General features: G+C 38.5%; 1 protein-coding gene across 1 annotated transcript; it reads left to right on the top strand.

Annotated features, from left to right (window-relative positions):
- The first annotated feature begins 158 nt into the window (after window positions 1-158).
- On the top strand, window positions 159-25479 carry slc9a3r1a (SLC9A3 regulator 1a). Its single transcript, XM_036572450.1, has 6 exons — window positions 159-847; window positions 12377-12547; window positions 16046-16199; window positions 18400-18446; window positions 21485-21601; window positions 24047-25479. The coding sequence occupies exons 1-6, from the start codon at window positions 395-397 to the stop codon at window positions 24206-24208; spliced, it is 1104 nt and encodes a 367-aa protein (XP_036428343.1). The 5' UTR covers window positions 159-394; the 3' UTR covers window positions 24209-25479.
- Window positions 25480-25962: the final 483 nt, after the last annotated feature.

Below are 25962 nucleotides of genomic sequence, written 5' to 3'. Positions count from 1 at the left end.
GATGAATTCCAGTTTTTCAAGTGCTCATGTGAGTTCGGTAGGCGGGCTATAGTTTTAACGGGTGGCTATTGGCTGAGAAAGAGGGCCCCGTCTTCGAATCTCGGTTAATGATTGGTCCGTTCACGTGTCAGTCAGGTCACGTCATGTCACTTTTAAGCTGAGCTGGGTCTTGACTAAACTCGATACTTCTTAAGACTTTGGGGACGAGGGAGTGTCAGTGTACCTCAGAGGGAAAGCAGCTTACTTGTGAAGTTACTTCGAAGAAACTTACCTAATACAGCTTCTAGGTCACTTTCTCTTCTGGCTGGGCCAAGTTTAAGTTTTAATTCTGGACTTTGTTGTGTAAATCTGTGTAAGCGCAGTTCTGCACGCTGACTCCTGAAAGTTAGACAGCATGTCAGGCGACCTCAGGCCCAGGCTGTGTGTTTTGGAAAAGGGCAGCGATGGCTACGGTTTCCATCTTCATGGGGAGAAGGGGAAGGCGGGTCAGTTTATCCGGCTGGTGGAGCCCGGTTCTCCGGCTGATAGCGCGGGTCTCCAGGCCGGGGACAGAGTGGCGTTCGTGAACGGGGAGAGCGTGGAGGGAGAGAGCCACCAACAGGTCGTCTCCCGTATCCGAGCTGTGACCGGCAAGCTGGAGCTCGTCGTGGTGGACGACGAGACTCAGGAGCTGCTGGCGAAGCTCAACCTGAAGTGCCAAAAGGAGTTCGTCACTGATGGTATTCCTTCAGCGGACGGTGAGCCGGAGCCCTGCGCAGAGCTGGAGAACGGCACGCCGAGACAGGAGAGCCCCGCGCCGGACACGAACGGAGACTCTGCCGCCCACAGGCTGAGTGTCAGCTCCAAGGTAAACCTAACGAAATGCTGGACACGTAATGTCCATCCATACTGGACAATTTACAGTTCCTTTGGACCACGTTTCTAATCTAAAACATTTTAAAATCACTCAAAACATATGGCTAAGTGAGTTTTTATCACGTCATTTACCATATTAAATACATATTATTACATTCTTACGGTCACAAGGGACCACTGAATTTTAATGAAACAATAGAGACTCATATTTTGGCTGTGAATAAATAAATGAGATGAATGAATGTTTTGAAATGAATGACAGTTTAAGTGGGTCCTGTTATATGTTAATCCACGGTAACTATAAAGTTTCATCACTTCAGTCAGAATCTGTAGAGTGTTTCTTAATAATACTAAATGTAGGTCTAGTTGATGGAGACGAATGGGTTAAAGGAGAACTTCCAATTTTTCAAAATTTCTACATAATTCATAAGTCATTAAGATGTGATCGAAGTCACCCAGAGCGTTTTGATGCAAAATGCATCATCTTACAGCGAGAGTTTCTCATGTAATGGTTATTGATATGCTGTGTGATGCTTGAGATATTGTTTTATTGTAGTTATGCTATAAGGATTTGGCCAATAACACGATTACAGTCCATTCATGGCAGAGAGGGTGTTGTAAGGCAAAATAGTCCCCAAAGAAAAACTTATTCTTTGGATTTACCTCTGTTTTACCATCAACGTAACATATATATAAACTCAAACGACAGGTGTAGATTCACTGGTGATTTTGGATACTTACGTTTGTGTGGTGGGACATTGTGAGCCCTGGTTCATGTCACTACCACTGTAAATAAATCTGATACGTTTCTCTACAATGAACAGTTTCACATCAAACCGCTCTGAATGACTCTGTTTACATCTCAACCACTGAATTATGCAGCAATTTTGAAAAATTGGTAGAGTTCCCCTTTAAGTCTTCTCAGGTTAGACCACCCCCCTACACACAGGCGTCATAATGCTTCATAGCGCACTCAGGCCTTTACTGAAGGATGTTAAATGAAGAAAACTCATGTAAACAGAGCAAAAAGTTATTCAGTGTAAGCTGTGACATTAAACTCAATATCCTGTTGCTCACTGCTGAAAGGAAATCTGAGATTCTGAATTCGTTTAATGAGATTTCAGCATAAAAGAGTTTTTCAAAAGTTCAGTGGAAGTAGTGAGTACCGGTCAAAATATGTGTTAATGCAGTCAGTCGACGTTCATGCTGAACTCCTTGTCCAGCCAAGTCGTTATCGTTGTTTGAAAGCTTACTGTTATTCAGATGACGTTTCGCTACATATTACTTACTACTTTCATTTTTTTTACCTGTTGCCAGTCTGAGCAGTGACAATATGGGGCCTGTTGTTTGCATAAGCTACATTACTCAGCAGCTAAAGCCAAAAAGTGTTTATTATGTTCACCAACCACTGATATGTTCCCCAGTCTCCAGTTCTCTTCCAGAGGAACATGCACAGAGAGAATGGCCACATGCAGACAAAAAAAATGAACAGAGATTACAAAGATAAAAGTAATGATATAAGTAATGATATTTCACCTTTGGGCCCTCCATAAAGATGTCTGTTTCTGTTTGATAAGTGTTCAGCCTCCTCATGCAGTGGTATTACGTAGCAAAAGGTCAAATGTTTTGCACAAATTGTGCACTGTGTGGAAAATGCCAGCAGCCTTTTTGGCAAGGACCATGTACGATGTACCCACTGATCTTCAGTTTAGCAATGCCTTCAGTTTAATCCCTCACATCTCTGAGCATTGGACAAAATTACTTTTAATTTGGGACTAAAAGGATGACACAGAAGCTGTTTTTAATTTAAAGCCTTATTGACACAGTATGTGTCCCAGCTGTGGCACCTTTAAAGTGGCTAATTAGGCTTTTCCTAAACCATTGTAGCAGTGCAGTAACATACTGCATGAACACATATACGCAGGACATAGAAATTCTTGTTTAGTTTGTAATTTCCTGTCCAAAAATGGTCTTAGGTGGCAACCAGATCAGATTGATGGTGGTTTTTTAAATGACACAGCTTCAGTCAGTGCCAGCTCTGCACTTTTTTAATGCACAGTATTGGTTACTCTTTTACAGGTTGGTTTAGGTACGTGTTCAGACTGTGAGTGAACTGAATTATTGACCTTAGGAGCCGTAGTCATAGGATCACAAACTGGAGCCTTTATTGTTGATGATCCTAACATTTCAGTAGACATTCCTTTTTTATTAAAGCTGTTAAATTATAGTTTGGCACAGATTAACTAAATGTGCAGAACGTAGTAGTTCATTTATAGTAACCAAACATTAGTGCAGTATGTTAACAGTAACGACTGATCTGCTGTTGGCGTATTATAGTGACCCAAAAATGTTCCCAGCCCATCTGCTGATTATTTCCATTAGTAGAGTGGAGACTAAAATAGCCTTTCACTTTGTTAAGATTTTGCTTAGAAGCTTTGGGCAAATATGGATTATAATCACATTTCATCCAAGCAATTATCAGAGTGTTTTTGAAGCCCTGGTCATCCATGAATGACTCCTCTGTCCCTCTGGAAGAGTCTCCATCAGACTCATGCATTTCACGCTTCCTCTCTCCAATCATTCAGAAGCAGTGCCATTGAATGGAAGATCCTCTGAGTGGCTGTCCAGTTGGCTAAGACTAAGCACCCTTTGTTCATGGCCAAACCCAGAGGGGTGTTATTTGCAAACTGAGATGAGTTTTTGGAATGGATTACTCATACAGAGGGTTGATTGTTTTTCAGCCATTCTCCTGGACAGCTTTGAAGGATTTGCAGAATAAATATGACAGTAATAGACCTATAATAATGTAGTGTTGTAACAGGACTTGTATCATCATGTTTTGTTGTATCATTAAATGAGATTACAACTGGAAAAACCTCAACCTCAACTTCGAAGACTTTGCTGCTTGTCTTTTATATTTCTTTATTTGAAGAAAACTTTCTCTTTATAGTAGATAATAGCATATGGTTAAATTATTACGTCATGGAGTGTGTACCAAGATAGTTGTCATATTACATGTTAAGTGTATCATTATAGGCCAAGAAAGCGTGGAGAACAACGTGCTGGAAACTCCCCCATGTTGCAACAGTGTGAGTCATGATGCAGACTTATGTAGACTGATTAGTAAAGCTGGGGCTTATTGTAGCCTCAGTGAAATTCCTCATAGTGTGCATGTAGTTACAAAGGTTGAGAGAAGCCTTCCCTTCACCTGTCTTGTGATCTTAGTCATGTTGTGCAGCCTGTGTGGAACGAATGCACAGTTCCTGTGTCAATACTGTAATTCATATAAAGCTGGAAAACAATGCTGAAGTGGCTGTTGAAGGCCAGTATAGAAAACACATGGTCCTTCATGATATTTTGAGTGTCATGTTTACTTGATGAAATTTGTGTGCTGTTAAGTAAACAGAATTTTTGTTAGATTGTAATAATCACTAAGGGGATTTCATTGCAGTATCGAAAAATCTGAAAAAGAATGAATGTTTGAAATGGTTTATTGTAATTTAGACCTGTAATGCCAGTATGCTGCTTGCTCTCTCTGTTATCTCATTTGCTGTCTTTTAAACCATTGTCAATGATCAGAACTATATATCTAAATGCGTTCTATCTGAGTATATGGGTAAGGATGGGGGGAGGGGCTTATGCTAGTTATTTCTGGAGTCACTTTGGAATTATGACTCACTTTGTATTACAAATTGTGTTAAACCTTAAAATATGTGTATTGTTACATCTCTGTTAATCACTATATAAGCCATAAAATGTATTTTCAGTTGTACGTCTAGCACTGGATCCAGCAGTGTGAAGCATTGTGTGTCTGTGGCTACTCCCATTGACACATTTACTGTGTGATGGGTCAGACGCAGAGGTTTTCCGTTATGTGGCCTTAGCACTAAAGACATACTGTGCTGTGCAAAGACCTCAGAAACCACCTTTCATTTATTTAATTTCAAGTCAAAATATTCATTAAATGCAAGTTATTTTTCTTTCAGAGTCATAATGCATAATAACATAAAATAATATCATAAAATATTTTTTGAGTTTTAATGTGTCCACCCTTTACCTTTATTACAGCTTCCATTCTTTTTAGGAATCCTGCATTCAGTTTTTCAAAGAAATCTGCAGGGATGTTTTTCCAGACCTCCAAGGTTCAGTCTTAGAAGTTGGTTGCATTTTCTGCTTCTCACAATTTAAGTAATCCCAAACACATTCAGTGATGTTGAGGTCTGGACTCTGTGGTGATTGTCCTGAGACCACTAGCAGCTTCTTTTCTTGATTTGCACATTTTCTTTTTTGTCAAATTCGTTTGTCATTAAGGGCTGCGATCATAAATTTGCTCATGCAAATGCCTGGGTCTGATGTGTCTGTGTAGTGATGCTCATGACAGCGCCACTGACTAGATTGAGGTTCTTAATGTTCATGTTGCGGCCACATGTAAATTTCAAAACTAAACAGCAGTGCAGATGTCAGTTTGAGTATGTAACAGCTGCTGATGGTGAAAGGTTGCATGTAGATGTGAGAGAGGGAGAGGTGAATGCACATTTGAATAAACCACTTCCTGTGTTACATGCTGTTGTTTTCCTGCTGAAGAAGTCTTTGTTTTGAAAGACAGAAAAAGGACAAAAGGAAGCAGCGCAGTTTGTGAAATGTATCTTCATATTGAAGAGATCAATGGCCTTTTATGACATCTGTTTTGTGTGTCCCTGTAGGTTGATCATTATCTTTGTAAGTTCACGTGGTCGGTTCAAGGCCTCCACATGGAGCCTATAAAAGCGCCAGATTCTCCTTACAGTCAAAACTCAATAATCCTGCATGTGTCGCTTGGTGACGCCACCAAAGAAAACAGTATGTTGGATATGCTGAAGTGTTTTGTTGCTTTTAGATGAAAATTGTGACAGTGATGCGTAAAGATCAACTGCTTTTACTGCACCCCATCTCCAGTTCTCTTACTTAACTCTCCTCTTAAGCAAACCATAGGCAGGATCATGAGTAATATAAGTGAGCTATAAAGTCATTAACCTTTGGGATGTTGCGTGTGATAATGGCTGCTGATTGACTTGTGAGCTTGGTTTCTGTTGAATAGTGAATGGGGACTATGCCTTGTCTGAACGTGGCTGTTCCCTAAAACTCTGTATAAATGGCTTGTATGTTTCTATAGCTAGACATTATTTAGCTTACTTATGCTAGTATGAAGTAGTTGCACAAGTAATGTCATATTTAAATAGAGGTCATATTGTTTCTGAGCGACAGGGAAAAGTGGTAGAGATCATTTTAATGGTCAGGTGAAACCTTGGGTTGCTAACAGACTTATCTTTTTCTGCAGGCATGTGGCCAAAGGCTTCATTCAGAGGAATTCTTATGAAAGTGTTTTTATGTCTGTGTTTGCACTGTGGTTACCAAGAAAATTAGCCAAGTAGGGAAATGTTAGTCACTCTTAAAAACAAAGGTGCCAGAAAGCGTTATATGGAGTGATGTCATAGAAGAACCACTTTTGATTCCCTAAAGAACCTTTTTTGGATGGTTCTCCAAAGAACCATTTTTGTAAATGCGGTGTGTTGAGTGTTATGAGCTCTTACAAAGTTCAAAGAACCTCCACATAATGCCAAATATGCACTACTGCACTATGTACGATTTCTTTGGGTAAAGTTGAAAGGAGTAGCATTACTGGGTCAGGAGGAAACAAAAAACATGCTAAAAATATGCTGTGGGTGCGCTGCTGCGAGTCATCCTGTTAAGCCTGAAATAAACATTTAAAAGTCAGAGATGTTGGGTCGAATTTCATGGGAGTTTTTGAACCACATCATATGTCTTTACATGTTAACATCACACGTACAGACTCAAAAAGAAGGTTATGCTTAATGTTTAGGCCTCAAGTCAGAAGTAAACATTATACTGAAGATATGATGACAATAGATGATTCACGTAAATCCTCCAAAGACCAAGTCTGAACTGAGTTCTGTTTGAATACTCTTTCAACGTACTCGCAATCATCAGATTCATCCACACGGGGAAGGGGTCAGAAGCACAGCTGACATTACCAAATGTTCTTCCGCAGATTGTGTGCAATTCCATATTTTCACCAGAGAGGACTTTAAAAATAATAATAAAATAAAACTTCAGTCATCTCTGGTGGTCATGGAATTGCACCCAACCTACGGCAGAACATTTTGTATTGTCTGGTCATCAGAGGTTCCTAAATGGTTCTTGGTTTGGATGAACCGTTGTAGAAAAAAAACTGGAATTGCTATAGGACCTTTACATTATGTGGAGGTTCTTTAAATTTCAAAAAGGTTCCTCACACTCACACATTTAGTAACATGATTCTCAAATCACTCATCCATTGAAAGGTTCTTTAGGGAACCAAAAATGGTTGTTCTGTGGCATTACTCCAAACAGCCCTTCCTGGTTTCATTTGGCACCCATTACTTTTAAGAATGGTGAAGAATGTATTACTGAGTTGGAAGGTCGGAACGGTCTTAGTGCTTCAGTGATGAATAAGCGGAAAATAGTTGTTCGTTTGAAGCCTTTAGCCACATTATCTCTTACCAGCTGTACAAAACTTATTTTCAGAAGCTTTTGTCATACACTGTAGCGCTGGTCAGACTGGTTCTCGGCTGGCGGGAAAGAGAGCACAGGGATCAGAGAACGTCTGCTCCACTCTACTCTGCTCCTGATTGGACGTTGTTAGATACAATGAGGACAGGAATGACCATTATGGTCAGAAACTGCTGCAAAATGGAGGATGATTCATTCTAATGAATTCATGAACAAACCTTATTGTATATTTTGTATGTTTGAATAATTCTGCTGTATAGAAATTTTGGAAACATAATCCATTCTTTGCAATCATATTAGTCCATGTATCACTATGCACACAGATTTACTTCCACATATCAGCATATTCACCAAACCTAATAAAAAACTGTGTTGATAGAGTATAAGCAAAGTCTTTTTTTAATGGTTATTTCTTAAAGAATGTCTTGTCCTTTTGGTTTTAAAGGCCACTTTTTTTTTTAAACCTGGTTTCTCTTCCGTTCTTTTTCTTTCAGTACCAGGAGTTCCACATTCCAGGAGCACTGGAGTTTATTTTGGAATTTTATTTCCTATGTAGATAAGAACTTTCACAGAATCATTTGAAAATATTTCTAAGCCTGAGTTATTCCTGCTGTAACCTTGACCCCACACATCAAGCAGACCTTTTACACCAGTGTTCCCCAGTTCTCCAGTGATCTGTATGAAGCCGTTTGTGATATGATGACCGATTAAGACATCAAAAAGTTCTCTTATAGTTTCTCTTCCCTGTTTTGTTTGCTCTGGGTGGCTATTCTTCTAGCTGGTTAACTGGGATTAAAACCACAGAGGAAATCCTCTCACGTGACGCTTCTTTTCACTGCAGTGCTTCTACAGCAGGATCACAGACCCAGGACAGACAATGTCTCATCAGACTCTCTGTCTCTAAAGCCCATTATAAATCAGGCCTCCTCTCTTACACACTAGAGCAAAGCAGCCTTTAGATTGCAAAAGTCCAACCTGAGGCTATGCAAACTAAAGCCTAACGTGATGTAACTGTCCCACTAAAAAAGTTAATATTGACATCTGACTGATCTGTGTTAAGCTCTCTGTTTTTTCACTGGCACAGACCTGTGGTCACTAGGACTGCACAAACCAGAAAACATAACCATATTGTAGTTTTATTAAAACATTTAAATTTACACTTACAGTACCAGTCGAACGTTTGGACACACTAGATTGTTTTTCATTATCTTAAACACATTTGGATGTAAAAGCATATGCTTAAACATTTCAGAGATAATGCCTATGTATGAATTTATGTCTAAAATTCAACTTTAAACACTGCTTTTGTTTTTAAATGGGACTTTAGTGAAATTGTGAGTTGGAAAATGTATAGTTGGAACCACAATCACTGGCTACGTCCAAGACTGCATACTACTATAATAAATAACATATCAAAGAAGTACATCTCTATTAGTTGTGGGTTCATTAGTGTTGTATATAAAGTATAGTACATTGTGGTGTTGGAGCCATAATCTCATCATAATTACTAAATGTTCTTGTTAAGTCCACGTTAGTGTTGTGATGAGTAAGGGCGTGGTCCATACAGCCCTGTTTGGTAGAAGGCCAGTAATTCCGACTGGAATAATATTTCACATAATACTTTTACTATTTCCTGGTTTTTGTGTCTTTATTGTATTAAGATTAATATTAATATTAAGACACTGACCAAAAATAGGCATATTTGTTTGATCACATGATCACTTTGATTGATCCAAGCTTTGTAAGGTGGCGTCTGTGATATCAGTACTGCAGTGATGATCATTATAATAACAATTAACAAACGATATACTGTGCAGTTCTGGTGATTACTCAAGTTACGTTTTTACAGGGTGTTTAATAGCTGCAGTGTCTTTTTTCCTTTTTTCTGTCTTGTTAGCGATCATATTATACCCTGACTGTGTTTATGGTTTGCATGCTACTACAGTCAGCAGTCTTCCACTCCCTTAGGCACTCATTCACTCCGGTGCTGCCCCTCTTTCTCAAGCATACCTGAAGAGACACGTGTTTGATTTATCAGCCCACTACACCCATGTCCATCCATTGTGTTTCATCATGGAATAACCCAAGGAGTGGAAAGCTGAAAGCTGTTTTATGATATATGCTGCATTTCTACCACACAGCTCACCACCTAAAAACATAATCAATATGTGGCATCAAAAAGGAGTCTAATTTTTGTGTCCTTTTAGTGAAAACAATGTTGTCAGGGTGGGGCTGCATGTGAATGTCTTTCTTTAAAAGCATATCACAATCAAGCAGGAGCGATAAGGGTGCTGGGCTTTATCTCAGAGGGCAGTGTAATCTTATCATTGCCTGGATGCGGTGTGGACTATCAGTGCATTTATTGTGGTAAGAGTGCAATAGTTCCTTTCTTACTTACTCTGAGAGTGAATGGTTGCCTGACATCTGCAGCAACTTCTGCCCAGTTTTTGTCTTTCTTTAACCCTTAGAAGTCGCACTTCCTACGAGCAATAACAAAAATGTGGTGGAATTTTATGACCGTTATTTCTCACTCATAAATCATTAATTAACTAATTGATACAAGCAAGGAAAATCTCGTGGAAGTGCGGACTGTAAAACTTCAATCAATACCTAGTGTTTGTAAGTAGAGTAAGTTATTTTCTGTGAGCACAGTTGTGATTTGCAGAAAGAAGAACCATCCCTTGCAGTTTTGATGTTTTTGGCATATCTTGATATCAGAACAAGCAGGAAAAAATGCAGTCTAGAACCTCTAAATACAAAACTCATACATATGTAATTGCCACACTCATTCACACTCATAATTCATTAACGCATGTGGAGAAATTCTGTTGAAAGTGAGGACATGTAAAGTCATATACAAGACAAAAAGTTTGAGTTATTTTCACTTAGAAAATGAATAAAACATATTTTAACTTTTTGATCAGAGGTACCCAAACTTTGAATACAGCTGTAATTACACGTGAATAGTATAACAAAAGTAATAACTCCTGAGTTCTGAAAGTTTATTTCTGACAAGATTGAACTTTTTAGGTGATGAAGATGATATATTTTATATAAGCAGCAAAAGCGCATAGATTAGGTCAGCCTGAATTCAATACGTCTTGTATGAAGCTAGTTCTGTGTTCATCTAAAGGCAGTCTGTGTCTGTTATTCTTTAGATCGGAATTATTATTTCTTCTGATAAGCGTTTCTGAGTTCCTCAAAAGCATTTGTGGTGTCAATTGTGAAATCATTTGCCAGAGGCAGTGAGGCATTTCCCAAAACAACCGCATCTGCCTTTGTGTTCAACTTCGATGATGGTATTCAAATATTACTATGATGTAATATTACATGCATTAGTTTGTGGGATACATGCTTTGGCCAAAGCCTAGCTGGTGTCAGACTACCTTCTATCAGCACACCCAGCTCCTCCCCAGCAGTAACCTAATGCTCTGTGGCTATGGGATTAAGCTCTTACCACAGCATATGGCCTCTGCTGGATTAGGCTGTTGTAAACACTGGTGCACAAAGTGGCCTCTCACTTCCTCCACATCCTCACTGTAAGAGTGTTTAGTTTCTAGAGCAACTACAGCTAGTTATAATGACGTGGTTTGATCAGTGACACTTTTAGCCACTGTAGAACACTCCCTGTGCTATGCTTTACATTTACAGCAGTTCCATTTGTCATTTCAGAGTGTGAGTGCTCCCCATGAAGGAGAGTGGAGATTGGTAATCTTGGTTAAGCCTTTACACTGATGCTAACACTAACCCTGTTGTCCAAGTCCACTATCACTTTTACATATAAAGAGGCCTGCTTAGACCAGATCCACTGTGTCGTCCTGATAAGGTTATAAGGTTAAACTTTGGTATAAGTGCTAAAAACACCAGTGTAATGTGAAGTCATAATTGTATCAGCGTGATCAGTGTTGCTAGTCTCTCACAGCGCCTTTTTTATATATATATATATATAATATGTGTGTGTGTGTGTATGTATATATATATATAAAGCTTGCTAAAGTGAAATTACATCATAATTGGAAAAAAACAACAAGAGATACAAGATACAGGATATCTTTATTGTCACTGTACAAGGACGATGAGTTGTCTTTTGGAGCCTGTAGATGCTTAATTAAAGATAAGACTATAAAGTATGAAAGTATAAGCACACATATAGACTACAAGATAAAAATTATAGAACAAATAAAGTGTAACAGTGTAAATATATATATATATATATATATATATATATATATAGAATAAGAATAAAGTGTCCATAAAAAGACAGCTGACACTTGCTGGAATAAGCCTTTATTAATAGGTAGGTTTATGGTAGTTGTCATGAAGGGCTTATGTAGGTGTCATGTAGCCTTATGAATTATTCATTATGAATTTGGTATCGTTTTTTTTAGACACAAACACAAATATTGTTTGCCGTTAGAAGAAAAAGTTGATATCTTCCGTCCAGTGTAGTATATTTTGTTTGGACAGCTTTGCTGGGTTGTGTAAAACTGTGCTCATATATTATCATGCAATGCAATGAAAAAGGAAGTAGAAGTGACAAGGCATCATCAGTTCTCATCAGATCTCTTGTAAGCAGTACACAAAGACAGAAGGTGACCTGCTGAATTTCCATCGATTTAATGGTATAACGTTTTCTTTCTGCATTTTAATGTCTCTTAATCATTTCTGTTTAACAGTGCTGGAATTTTCAGTGTAAAATTCTAATATCAGTGATGTTTATTGTGCTGGCATTGCTTTAGCTGATCTCTACTTCTTCAGTAAGTGCAAAGAGTGAGGCATATGGGTGATCTTTTTGTGTAAGAGACTTTTTATTACATGAGCTTTCACTATTTACAGTTCACAGCCTATTCTCAACTGAAATGTGACACGCTGTCCGTGTCATACTTTCCATTTCCCATTGTCATCTATCGCTCCTTAATCATGACTCAATGCATTTTTTACATGTCTCACATATTTTTCATTTCTGTTGAAGGACTCGAAGAATGAGCTTCGTCCCCGTCTCTGCCACATGAAGAAGGGAGCCACAGGCTATGGCTTCAACCTCCACAGCGAAAAGTCCAAACCGGGCCAGTATATCAGGGCAGTGGACGAGGACTCCCCTGCCGAGAAATCTGGACTTCGACCCCAAGATAAAGTGGTGCAGGTACAGTACCTCTATCTCCTTCATACAGCTCTGAAAAAGCTCAGGTGTGTGCACCCTCCTGGATTCTAACCAGCCCACACGCTCTGGGTTAGATAATTGTGATTCTGCTGAAAATAAGATTTGAGGCTAGCAGTCTAAAGGGTTTTAGGTACGTTGAGTACGTCGATTCTTTTCTCTTGGAACTTGAGAAGTACCAGTTTTCAGCTTTGTTAGAACATTGCATTCATGGCACATTAAACAGTAAAAGCTCAACTTTCAGTATATCCAACCCAGCCTACTGAAGTATTAAAACAGTGTTCATGAGTTAATCCCATTACCCATCAGAGCAGGAGTGGTCAGTGTAATTATTGGCTCTTTTGAAGTACAGAGATTAGAGCACACATCTCCAAGGGTCAGAGAGCGCTGATTTTGTTTTCCAGCCTTCCCACAGTGTGTGTGGTGAAACGTGGTCGGGCTTAATCCACTTATTGTCTCCTGGATGGAGTTACAGAGTTCAGATGGCACTAGGGCAGCTCGGCAGTTCAGTAAGGCAGAGAGAGAAAACTCAGTGTGTACCATGCTGTAAGACTGTGCCCACAAGAGCTCTAATCAAGGCTGTCTGTTCTCTTTTTACACATTTAAAGGGTCTATATCATGGGAAGCAGATGTTTACTTGCTTTTTTAAATAAAAGAGCTGGATGTACTGTGTAGACTAGTGATGCTCGGGTCCAGCACTTCTATTCTGACGCACTCACACTTTGTTAAGAGGGCTTTTATTTTGGCACACTGCTGCGTTTTTTTTAGAAAAACAGGACACATTTCACATTTGCAAAGAAACACTTGTTTAACAAACGCGGTAATGTGATCATTCGTAAGTATTATTTGTATGTGGAACATTTCATTTCATTAAGAAAAAACAAAGTGAGAATTTGATGTGTATTGCATTTTGCATTTTGTCAACAGATGAAAAGAGGTTTGAAAATGATCATGTTATGTAAATGTTATAATTATATATAATAGGGGGAAAATAAAATCAATGAGAACATATATAATAGGCCTTTTAAAGCTGTTGCCATATGGCTGGTGAACAGTTTTTCAGGAGTACAGAACTGGAGTAGGGATTAGGAGGCGCAGGGTGCAGTGGACTCAGACGTAGTCAGAAACTTCAGAGATTTTTCTTAAGGGCATTGTGCCAGTGTTCAGGTTCATGGAGATTTGAAGAGACTATAGCCGTCTGGTACTGTCCCACCCTGGATTTGTGCCTTCTGCCTCCTCTGTGCAGCTCTGACTCACTGATCTACCGCTCTGCCTGGCTACAGCGCAGTTACACATTAAAAAAAAAACTGTTGAGAGAACCTAAAATTTTAAGGCAATATGATGCATTTCGATTTTTCCATTTTCTCATCAACTTTTGTAGGAATCCTTACTAATGTTCATTTGTTTAATCTACTTAGATTTGTTTGTCCAACATTAGGCTGGCAATTAAATCAGAATTCTTCAGAAAAAACATAAAAGCCTATATTACAGCATTTGGCAGACACTCTTATCCAGAATGGCTTCCAGTCTAATCATGTTAGAGAGGAAAGCTAATGTAGCATTAGGAGTCTTACTCACAGACGCTTATTGGTACAGCATGATGTTCTTGCCTGGGCAGTGAATCAAACCCCAGTCTGCTGTGTGGAGGGAAGAGGTGTTACCTGCTGTGCTATACAAACTGCAAGCAAAAAAACTAGATGGTGATGTTTTTACAATCACACACTCCTCGTCTCAACAGATATTAATAAGTAAGTTCTTGCCTTTAGCTAAAAGTTGGAATGTTGTAGTGGGTAACACTGTTGCCCTCCACCCAGCAGACTGAAGTTCAGTTCTCCTTAGATAAGACTCCTAATGCTGTGTTACGTACCTCGGTAACATAGTTAGGCTGTAAGTCAATCTGGATGTTGGTGTCTTCCAGGAGACATAAATATAAAGTATTATATTATTATAAAATATTATAAAATATAAAGCGGCTGTTTTCCCTTTTAAAAAATGTTGTTTTATTGGCAGCCTAATGTTAGATGAACAAATAAGTCTAGCTAAGATAAACAAATTAACCTTAGTAAGGGTGACTGCAAAATCTGCTGTTGAGACAACTCAAAAATTTAGTGCATCATGTTACTTTGAAATTTTGAGTTGTCTCAGCACTTTCTGTTTTACAGTGTACCTTCTCTAATCTGAAGGAGGTTTCATTTCATGTTGGGATGAGTAATGGTCTAGCCTGTTCAACCAAAGATCTTGAATAGTTTATTTGTTGAGCACTTTGATGAGTTCCTGTTGTGCTTTGTAGTGTCAGGCTGTTCTACAGCCTCTCACAGAAGGGATTTACATTTTAAAGGCACTTCTCTGCCCCACTAGGCTGGAATAGCATTGAGGCTGAGCAGAATTTAAATGTTGGCAGTCATTAAAGGCAAAGCAAGCTTTCATAGTATGGATTACGTTTTCTCTTCTGCTTCCAGCAAAGCTCTGCTTTGCTTCTGGCCATCAATACTCAGAGTATTCAGACATTTAAATGCCATAAATGGGGGTTTTCCCACACTAGAACATGAAACTGAACATACTGCATACTTTGCCAGCACATTCTCACCTTTCTGGAGCCATTGTTTCCTGTGTTGGTGTATAAGAAAGTATTTGTGTTTCTATGTGTATTTGTATTTGTGAGCTGTGAGAAGAGTAGGGATATCTCCTGTGTTGACTAGGAGACACAGAAGGGGGCTGTTGTTTGCCTGCTGTTCTTTAATTGCCTGCAGAATGGGAGGCTGGGATAAGCATTCCTTAAAGCCCACTCCTGCCCTGGCTCTCCTACACACATTCCTCAGCCTCGCAAGCACTGACACAGACCCCCAGTGTTTCCCCAGGTGTCTCTACACCAACCGATAAATCATTTCACCAATAAAATCAGCTGATATTAAATGTTTAACAGATTCATTGGTTCAGAGGACTGTAATCAACAAACACTTCTAATTTACAGGGAATTGTATGTTTCTGAGCATAATAAATTTGTTGAGGTCCAGAGACTGTTATCATTTGTCCACTGTTATTAGAGCAATATAGGCAGAACTTGTACACAAAACATCATTGTAGTTAACATAGCAAAATCTAAGCTTTAGCATGAGGATATCATCACCAGTAGGAACGCCTTGACTTTTGGCTTAATTTCTGACCAACTGGGAAATCCAGCTTTGTGTAGTACTCGACATACCACCCCCATCCACCTGCAGAGAGCTCTCTGTTTTTTTTTTTTCCTTTGCTGATGCTCTTTATTTATGCCTTCGAGCTCTTTGTGTATGCCTTCAAGCAGTTATGTGGGAAATGTCATATTAACAATGAACTGGAGTCATGTTGTGGACCTGCCAGCTCTGTTATGCTGAACTTCCTGACCTCTTTGCTGACACATTCTGTATTCAGTACAGACAAAATGACATGCTTCTGTATTTCTCACAGCCCTGACTGATCTGGCTGGCTCTCTGTGCTGTTTGGCAGGTGAATGGCGTGTCTGTGCAGAGCATGCAGCACTCGGAGGTGGTGGCTGCAATCAAGGCAGGAGGAGATGAGCTCCGGCTGCTGGTGGTTGACCCCGACGCAGATGCATTCTTCAGCAGCTGCGGGGTTCTCCCCACTGAGGAACACCTCACAGGTGAGTCAGAGCCAATTAAACACTGTATTGCCAATAAACATAATGCATGAACACATAATGAACATTCATTTCGGTGTATAATTCCTCCATTTAATTTGGGAGAGAAGACATTCTTCGACCTTTGTGAACCTTAAAGTGACAATTTGGCCAAAACATTACTCCGTATGTAGTCAATTAGCCAAAGCCTGTTTGCTGTCCAGAAGCTTTTTCAGTTTGGCACAGCTACTGCAAAGTTAAAGTAGATAACTACCGTTATCTATAAAAATAGACAAAAAGAAAATTCAAGCTTCAAGTTGGCTGCTAATGGTTTTTAGCTATGTGAAGTACTCTTGTGCATTTTTGGATATCAGTATTCCATGCAGTGTCAGAAATAAAATAAGCAAGCCTATTTGAAATTACTTATTAATTTGTTGTGGTTTGATGAGGGGGTGTGATGATTGAGGCATGCTGTTTGCACAATACCAGTATAATAAGCAAGACTTCTGTCTATCAACAGAGATCCTGGTGTTTCAGAGCTTACCCTGGCCAAGAACCATATACTTTGACGGGAAAGGGTTATTCGTCTGATGTAGAGACGATGGGGTTGGGGTTACAGCATGTACACACCCTCGTGAGATAAACTGGGATGCCTGTTGGCAAATATAGAAGATCTTGCTTAAGAGCTTCAAAGCAGTCAACTTTTAAAAATCTCCAAAGGACTCACTTTAATGCAAAGCAGACAACTGCTTGGAAAAGTGTGTTTCCTCGACTGAGAAGACCCACTGAGTGGAACTATGTGCACATGGCAGTGTGGCTAGCCAATAGCCTTGGGGCAATAATTGATATTTTTGAATATTACGATAATTGTACTACATGCCAATAGTTTGCATTTTGTTACAATTTTGTCCTCTTTCACATTCTCTTTCAGAATGTTCTCTTGACAGGTGATCTTTCCGGTTGTATAATTATTGTAATCTATGGTTAGTTCAAAAATGAGCAGTAGAAAAGATTGCACTTAATTAAAAGCTTTAAAAGCCAACCAAACAAACTAATTGACTACACACAGATTTTCAGTCAGCCTAAGCCTGCTGGGGTGCAAGCAAATGAAAAGCTAAAATGCAAGCTGTAGAGTAAGCATCTGTAAAGTTCATGTGTGGTACTTGAGAACTGAATTTGTATCACGATGATATTGTTTTATCACTGTAATTCCGAAGACGATAATCATTTGTGTCAAAGCTTAAATGCCAATCAGAATGAAAATGACAAAAACCCAGTAGTTAAATAGTAACTTAGCATTCTGTAGTGGGCAGAGCATCTGAATCTTAGGCAAGCATGATGCTAATTGGTTGGATATAAGCATCCATTACTTGCTAGCTACATTAGCCTTCAATGCCAAACTAGCCTTCAGTGCAAAACTAAGGAAGACTTCGGACGCTAACCATGTCTTGGCTCATGAACTGCAACTTCTTGCCAAACTATAGCTTTAAAACTCAGTTCTGTTCATGGGTTTGAGTGCCCACACTCTGACCAACACACACAGACACACACACACAGCGAGTATGATCAGGCAACTGTTTAAACATTAACTCGCAGCCTTCACAGCCTCTATCTTGACATGAGAGTATTAGTCAAAGTCAACAGAGTTCTTCCAGCTGGTAGTCCTGGCAACCATGACCATAGCAACAGCACGGGGTCGGACAGGAGAATAGACAAATCCTGAATATATCAGGCGTGGCAGATGCTCACGCCAGCAACCTGGCCATCACTAAAATTACTATCTCCAGCCCAGTTTTGTAGCTTTTCAGCATTTTCAGTCATCCACCAAACCAAGTTCTCCTACGACATCAATCATTCCTTGAGATGAGGCAACATCACAAGTGACCAGCTGTTAATACAGAGTCCATAATTTTGGACTTTGCTTATTGACCTTTTAGTTAATAGTTGTCTGTTTTTGCATTGTCATACAGATACTGAATGTTTAACTTGGAAGAAGTCACTCATTTATTCACCAGCACTTCCTTCCTCACTATTGACTATATTGTCACTTGTTCCTAGTGCAGAATGAACATTTCGAGGTTTACACATTTATAACTACAAGATACCTCAGAAGAATATTTGACCGCATCTAAAATGAATGTTTGTTCGTGATGTACTTGTGTGAGAGCAAGAGTGACATGACAGGCGTCTTATTGGATAACCTCTTTCCTCTTTCTGTTCTTAGGCCCACTGCCTGAACCTGCTGCCAGTGGAGAGAGTGCAGAGGTAGAGGTAAGATTTTTTTCTTTTAGGCCCTTTTTCAGATTTTTAATGAACATTATTACTTACATCCCCAACAACAAGCACAGCACCACACATTTTTGTTTGTTTACATGTAACTCACAGGGTAATTATCAAACCCCTCAAAACTCTTAAGGAATATACAGTGCAGTAGATCTCCAAGACTGGGGCTGAGAAACTCTTTTCTGCACACTAACTAAGTCTTGGATTAAATTACACTGTTAAAAGTGATTTTCTGTAGAGAATCAGACCAGCACTCAGCTTAATCTCCATCCTAGAAACCAGTCATTAAAGTCCTTTTGTGCCTTTACAGCGGGTTTTAAACCTGAACCAACTGCTTTGGCATTCCTTTTCGAATCAAACACGTTGAAAGGCTGTTAGTATCCATTTTTTAACGTTTCACTGTAAGTTCGTTGTTGACTTAGATGGCCAAAATGTGTAACATTAAGGATAAGACAGGCTGGGTTAAACTGAAGAGAAAGCAGCGGTGCACCACGGACCCCCCATGAGGTTCTGCTTTCTCTCACACAACATTTCTCTATCAACCACAGTCAGATTACACTGAGGAGCAGAGATGAAAGGGGTGAGACAGAGACAGAAGGAGAATCTGCGCTTGCTCCTTTATATTAGTGGAGGCTTCTTAGGCAGATAAAGCTGCACTGGGAATGAGGAGATGGGTCTGGGTTTTGTATCTGTAGTAGAGATATCTGTACTTTGTACAACTAACGATGCCACTCCAGTAAGGTTGCTTAGTATGAACAAAACACTACACTGTATGGTGTAGATTTTACAGTCAACAACTGGCATCAGGGTTCCTGGCTGTTTGTTGTAATGTTACAGGGACACTACTGCAATTGCTAAGTACAGAATCTATGTTAAAATACTGGCAGCAGAGTTCCCATCCTGTAAATGTCCAACAACCTTACTGTTAATAAATGTTGTAAGGAATTATTACACATTGTTTATGCTAATTTTGTCATATTTAATTATAGCTTTTTAAAGCCAACAGTATGATCATGCTATTAAGTACCACACCTTTATAATGTGTTGCAGTCTCACTCTTGCACAAGACACTGTAAGAGTTATATACATGTTATGCTAGTCTTTAACACGGACAAACTGGCAGCAACTGAATGTCTGTTTTAATATGTCACTTCGGGATGAACTAGTTAACCAAAACACCATTATGGTTGGAAAAATGAAACGCATAAAATGAATTTTAATATTTTTTTGGGGCAAGAGTAACGTATTAAGCAAAAATAAAACCCTCATGCGAAAGAAACTGTAGATGAAATAAAAGCTAAGTAATCAAAATGTACCAAACTGCAATAGATGCTGGGAAGCCAACCCTCCTGTACTTTAAATTATGAGTCATTTTCTCAATATGCTCTGCAAATGACATCTATTTACTATAAAATCTGACATTTAAACCTCTTTGACTAGAAGCTTGACCTGCACCTCCCAGAATTACATTGCTGCAGGACTATTTGCTGTAAATTTACAGCCGTTTTTTAATAGTGCAATATTACACTTACATTGCTACAAATTGCAAGTGCAAGATATTAAAGTCATTGATGAATCCGTAATCTAATGTTTGAATATCAGCTTGTGTTTTTATTAGATTGCATGAACACCTTGATTCATCAAAACACCCACAGAAAGATTTGCATATAACTCTAGGTTAACATACTAAGAATACATTGTGATTGATTGGAGTGTTTGTTTGCATACAGTGGGAATTTGTAATATCAGTACTGCAAAGCCTGATATCATGATAACATTTAAAAAACAATGTATGGCATAGCCCTGCTCTTCCAAATGGTTTTGAGACTCCTCATAATAATAGTAATAAGTGAGTAATCTTATCTATACTGAAAGAAGACACGGCATACGCACGGCTATTAAACAATGAGCTTATCCTCAGCTGAGTGAATGTGCCATTGTGCATCTGAACTTGTTTTTGTAGGAACATCTCTTTGGCAGTGACGTCAGTCAGTGAAAAGACAGTCTAGTTAGCATGCTTGAGATCAAATCTTGAAGATGGTGGTGGTTAGTCAAAGAACTTCTGTTAGGATTAATGCTGACTCACAGTCAGCTTCATAACCTCTTCCAGTTCCTGCCAGTTGTCCTACAGTTTGCTGCTTACACCAATTTTGAGTCCATTTGAGTCCAGTAAAAGGTGTAGTGATATTTGTGTTAATTAGATTTTTAATAGTAAGACTGATAATTAAGTATGATAATTAAGTTGTAATTATAAAAGATGCAGGGGTAGGATTTTAAGGTCAAACACCATTCAGAGATCAAGAGTTAGAAGTCAGTTAAATATGTGAAACAAGTGTAAGTGACCATTATTTGTCACCAAAGCTCAGGTTGTGCTTTCAACAGCTTTAAAAAAGCTCTGCCCCGGACCAGCTGTGGTCAAGTGTTGAAGAGTGAAGCGGAAAACCACTAGATTGTGTTTAAAAGAAGACACATCTGGGTGGGGTTGCACAACAACTACACATGGTTGGTTGAGCAGACAGCATTATGTATTGCTCTCTTAGGACTATTTTTGAAGACCCAGATTGATATTAAAACTGAATTGCAAAGATTTTTCATTTTTTCATTGATTCACTGTTGGCACCTGCAGTTCAGTCTAAGACTAAATCCACATCTGGGAAATTGTCCTAAATAGAAAATGCAAAAGGTTGTACTACCTTAACGTTTTAATATTATGCAGTTAGTTAGCTTTATATTTTCTTATTTCAAAAGCAGCACAATGAACATCTCAGGGTTCATCTCAGGGGTCGCTCTGTTGTGGACAGAGATGAAGAAAATGTAGTTGTTCCTATGACACAAGACAACACTCATGATCGATCACTTGAGTACTTTGCACGCAAGATATGACCAGTGAGCTTACTCTTGGCAAAGACGCTATCAGTTGAATTATCATTTAATCCTGTTTTTCGATATATTAAACTGCGTTATCTGCTGATATAACCTCAGCGCTGATATCAGTCTGAAGCCTGTTTTGACTGTTTATTGCTCAGGTGAAGGAGGAGGAAGCTCAGGAAGCCAAACCCAAAATATCAGCGAGCCCTTCTACGTCCAGCACTTCCTCCACCGCGTCCATCCCTGCTGCTACGGTCAGCAGTCCACCCCCTGAGGTCTGTCTAAACACACACACAATCTCTTGTACTGCATAGTGTTTCTTTTGTAACTGGTGTGCTCCCTCTTGTGGCTCCTAACTGTAAGATGATGAGATATGAATATGTACAGAAGGGTCAGTAAGTCTGAGACCACATTGAAAAAGGTTTCTTTTCTGTTTTTTTTTCCACTTCAACTGGAAATAGACAGACATTTTTGAATTAAAATAAAATTTGCAATTAAAGGCATCATTGGGAGATCGCAAGTTCAGTGCCTGGTGATGCCACAGCCATCCTTGGCTGTGAGTCCACCCTCTGGGTAGGATGGCCACCCTCTCCCCCAGTCACTCAGACAGATCCTAGCCAATGCAAACGTATTGTCAGTAAGTGTTGTCCTCCAGGTGTGTTGCGCTGTCCAGTGATGTGTTAGAGGCAGTTTAACAAAAAGCGGTGATGCTCCTCTTGTCTTGGAGAAAGCATGTGCTAGCCTTCATCATTCCACCTTCCTAGCACTGTGTCATAGGGGGAGACCTAGCTAGCGACTGAAATTGTCAGTGACTACATTGGGGAGGAAATTGGTTAAAAAAATTGGTAACACTTTTTTTGGATGGTCCACTGTAGATCCTTTGTAAATGTTCAGTATATATTTAAGTAACATTCAACTAAATAGTCATTAAATGCAACTAAACATGAAGTTGAGTGTTACTTGGATGGTCCAATATAGATGCTTTGTGTCTTTAAGTAACATTCAACTAAATATCCATTAAATTCAGCTGAACTTAAAGTTCAGTGTGAAAGACTTTATTAAATCTATCCCCGACCCTAAACCTAACCCTAACCTTGACCTCAAGGCAAAACCTACATCTACTCCTAACCCTAACTCTAACCATAATGTTATTGATAATCAACTGAACATCACCAGAAAGTTTGTTAATGATTTAAATATCTGTAGAGGACCATCCAAATGAAGTGTGACCAAAAAATTCCGCACTCTGCCTAGGTCACTATTCAAATTTAAGCAAATTTGGGAAACAGACCATGTTAATGCCTTTGTACAAAAAGTTCAGGTTTATTTTGAGTCTTCTTCCTTTTATTGAAGCCAATGTTCAGATGACACTCAAGCAGTTTTAATCTATTTTTTTAGAGGTCTGCTTGATTAAGTTAAGCTGGATCTAAACTACATGATTTTTAAAATCCTAACAGATTTCAAAAACTGAGAGCACCGCACTGTTTGTGCTTGTAGCACACACAGGACAGAGTTAGTCTTTTATGCACTGTATTGTGACAGTGGCATCTGACTAATAATAAGTGGTATGTGACAGTTATTACAGTGGCATGTTCTAAATGACAGTGGTACATGACAGTATGTGGCGCTTGGCATGCGACATCACTGTATAGTCATTCCTGATCCTGTCATTTTCTTGCTTTTACTATAGCTTGGACCATTTAACAAACAGACTCCATTTGAAATCTTGTAGATAATTCCAGCAAGAGGTGTGATATCCAATTTTAATTTTATGGGATTTTGCAAGTAGAAAAACAAGATTTATCATAAAGTACTTTACATATCTTCATACCAAAATACCAAATAAATACCAAAATGTCAATGTGAAAATGTCAGAAGGGGCAAATCTGGGTTGAAATTGGGCTTAAAATTGTTTAGTATAGGCCCAGCTTTGATCAGCGTGCAGGCATTGTTTAACTTGCACACCGTCATTAAAGCAAAAAGCAGAAAAACCAAATACTAAGAAATTCTGAAATTCATGTAAATATTTCAAAGATTATACTGTTCACTCAAATTCTAAAAACACTATATAACATTAGAATGGTTATACCTTAAATGCAGTAAAACATGATTAGATTTTTTTTTGTTAAAAAAGTAAATGTTTACTAAATGACTTCTCATTTCCTCAGAAAAGGTTTGCACAGTACCGTATCGTCTACACTTGTGTGCTGTGATCTTGACATCAGTTTTAGCTCGATTTTTAAGATTTGATAGTTAGTGTGTACTATATCGATGTCCCCGTTGCCATGACGTTTGTTTGAGGTTTTTAATTCTATTTTGTTTATTTCTGTTTTTTATTTCCTTATTTCACTTCAAGATTTCACAGTTAACTACAATGTCTGACTTCTGTGAGCTTAAAATAGTTTTAAAACAGCAGTTTAAAATACATAAAACAAAGTAAATTGTAAGTTTACTTTTTGGAAAATACTGCGTTTTCTGTTTGATTAACAATTACAACACTGTGTAAGGAGCCTTTTGGCATAATTTGTAAAAGAAGCAGAACAGAACAAAACAGTCAAAACAAAACGGCTTATGTCAGATTTACAGGAATCTTAGGGGAGTCTGCAAAAATATTTGGTAGAAATCATGATATTAAAATGCATCAACGCTAGTAACATTAAACATGCAGAGTTCTGCTGTGAAAGTCCCAGTATGACAGATGCTGCTAATTTGTGTAACAGGAGAAACCAGAGGAGAAGCGTTTGAGTGGAGATGCCAGTTTGGATCTGGATCTGAACATGTCCCTGCAGCAGGCTAAGGAGCGCGCTCACCAGAAACGCTCCAACAAGAGAGCGCCCCCTATGGACTGGAGCAAGAGAAGTGAGCTGTTCAGCAACCTGTAAAGCAGAGACACCCCTCCCTCTCTGTTTTTCTTCTCAATTATCATTTTTCTTTTTATTTCATTTATTTATAAAGTTCACAAACGTCTGTCAGGCTCATGAGCCCAATTCCTGAGATTCTGTAATCAATCATTAAAGCAAAAGGGCTATAGGAAAAAAGGGAGAAACAAAACCTACATTTACTGCTCTTATGAGAGAGAAACTCTCTTTCACTGTACTTTCACTGTAATGAAATGATTGTAGGACCTTCTTGTTTTTTTTTCCCTCATCATTCTGTCTCTTCCCTCATTTGTTGTTGTTTATCTCATCCTACCCTTTCACACCACTCAGATGAACATTTCAAGCCAGTGTTATTTTGCCACTTATGATTTTATATCAAACACGTTGGTGTGATTTGCATGTGTTTATTCCAGCTTTACATTTATTGATCACCTTAATAGAAATTAGCTCATCAGATTTAATGTTACTATATTATGTACAGTGTAGAGTTTAATAATTAAGTGGGGAACACATTTTTTTCCTGAATATCTGTATTCACTTGTTCAGAGACAAGTACTTGCCCTTGTGAGATACTAATAATATAATAAGTCAATAATGCAGTAAAATGTATTGCGACACCACTGACCACTCAGTACACTGTACAGGCATCTATAGTATCTAAATTTGAAGACTTTGATAGCAACTGTAACTCTTTAGAGGGCCAAAACGTCATTACAAAGTGTGATGGAAAAGATACATAATAGATCCTTAATGAAAGCATACAGAAAGGCTGTTTTTTTAATATCTGTAAAGCTGAGCCACTTTTTCAGATTTAGTTTGTTGCTATAAAGCAGGGGACAATATCCCTGACTAACAAGAACGATGCTGGCTCTCTGTCTGTAAAATCTTCCAACTGAAAGTATTTGTAGAGGTACTTATTTTTAAATAACATTTTGATGAGATTTGTGTAAATTAGTCTGAAAATCAGATACACTGTTATACAGTCACCCAAAGTTTATTTAATATGTCAAATATGCTCTCTTAATTAATTAGCTTTGATTTTTACTTTTAAGCACAATGCTATTGTTTCAATATTTAGTGTTTTGTAATGTTTAATTTGTGTTGGGTTGAAAATCATTTTAGGCTGTTGACAGCAATTTTTTTAAATGAACATTCCTGAACAAATGCCCACTTTTGTCATCACTGTATACTGTTTAGCTATGTGACAATTAAGTTGTGGTTGTTATTACTGATGAATATATGAAGATAAATAAAAATAGATTTTCATGTATGTTTATGGTTGTCGGTGGTGCTTGTTTGAATCACCTCATTAGTGTGAACACCTTATTGTAAAGCATGCAGATTGGTAGCAGGACATCATGTTTTGACAAACAACTGAGGGTTCAAACACAGTGCCTTCAAACATCGGCGCCTTTCAAAATTTGTCCTGCCTAATATTCAGAAAAAACAAAACTGTTTATTAAGAACACATACTAACAAAACAGATAATCTGACTGTTTTCCTTTTTTAAATTTGGACAAAAAGTGGTTTAAAACATAATCTGGAAGAGATTACATCATCCTTTAATTCAGTGTAAAATTTCTTTTTTTATTCCCCAAAATCAACAGATACATTTTCACAGCCATGCGGAAACAGTTTGCAATGCTTGTAAACAAATGAACATTCTCAACCAACAACAGCCCCCCCCCTTCCCCCCCACAGACATTTGAAGTATATACACTATAAGCTATCAAACCCTATTATCACGGCACAAATGA

Source organism: Colossoma macropomum, unplaced genomic scaffold (genome assembly GCF_904425465.1).
Source record: "Colossoma macropomum unplaced genomic scaffold, Colossoma_macropomum, whole genome shotgun sequence".
In the NCBI taxonomy this organism is placed as follows: domain Eukaryota; kingdom Metazoa; phylum Chordata; class Actinopteri; order Characiformes; family Serrasalmidae; genus Colossoma; species Colossoma macropomum.
The sequence above is the reverse complement of the archived record's forward strand: the minus strand, read 5'-3'. Positions and strand labels throughout refer to the sequence as shown.

Excerpts from the sequence above, each read along its gene's own strand:
- slc9a3r1a (XM_036572450.1), top strand. The coding sequence starts at position 395 with ATGTCAGGCGACCTCAGGCCCAGGCTGTGTGTTTTGGAAAAGGGCAGC. Across the intron at positions 848-12,376 it reads GGCTGAGTGTCAGCTCCAAG|GACTCGAAGAATGAGCTTCG; the intron begins GTAAACCTAACG and ends TTTCTGTTGAAG. Across the intron at positions 18,447-21,484 it reads GAGAGAGTGCAGAGGTAGAG|GTGAAGGAGGAGGAAGCTCA; the intron begins GTAAGATTTTTT and ends TTTATTGCTCAG.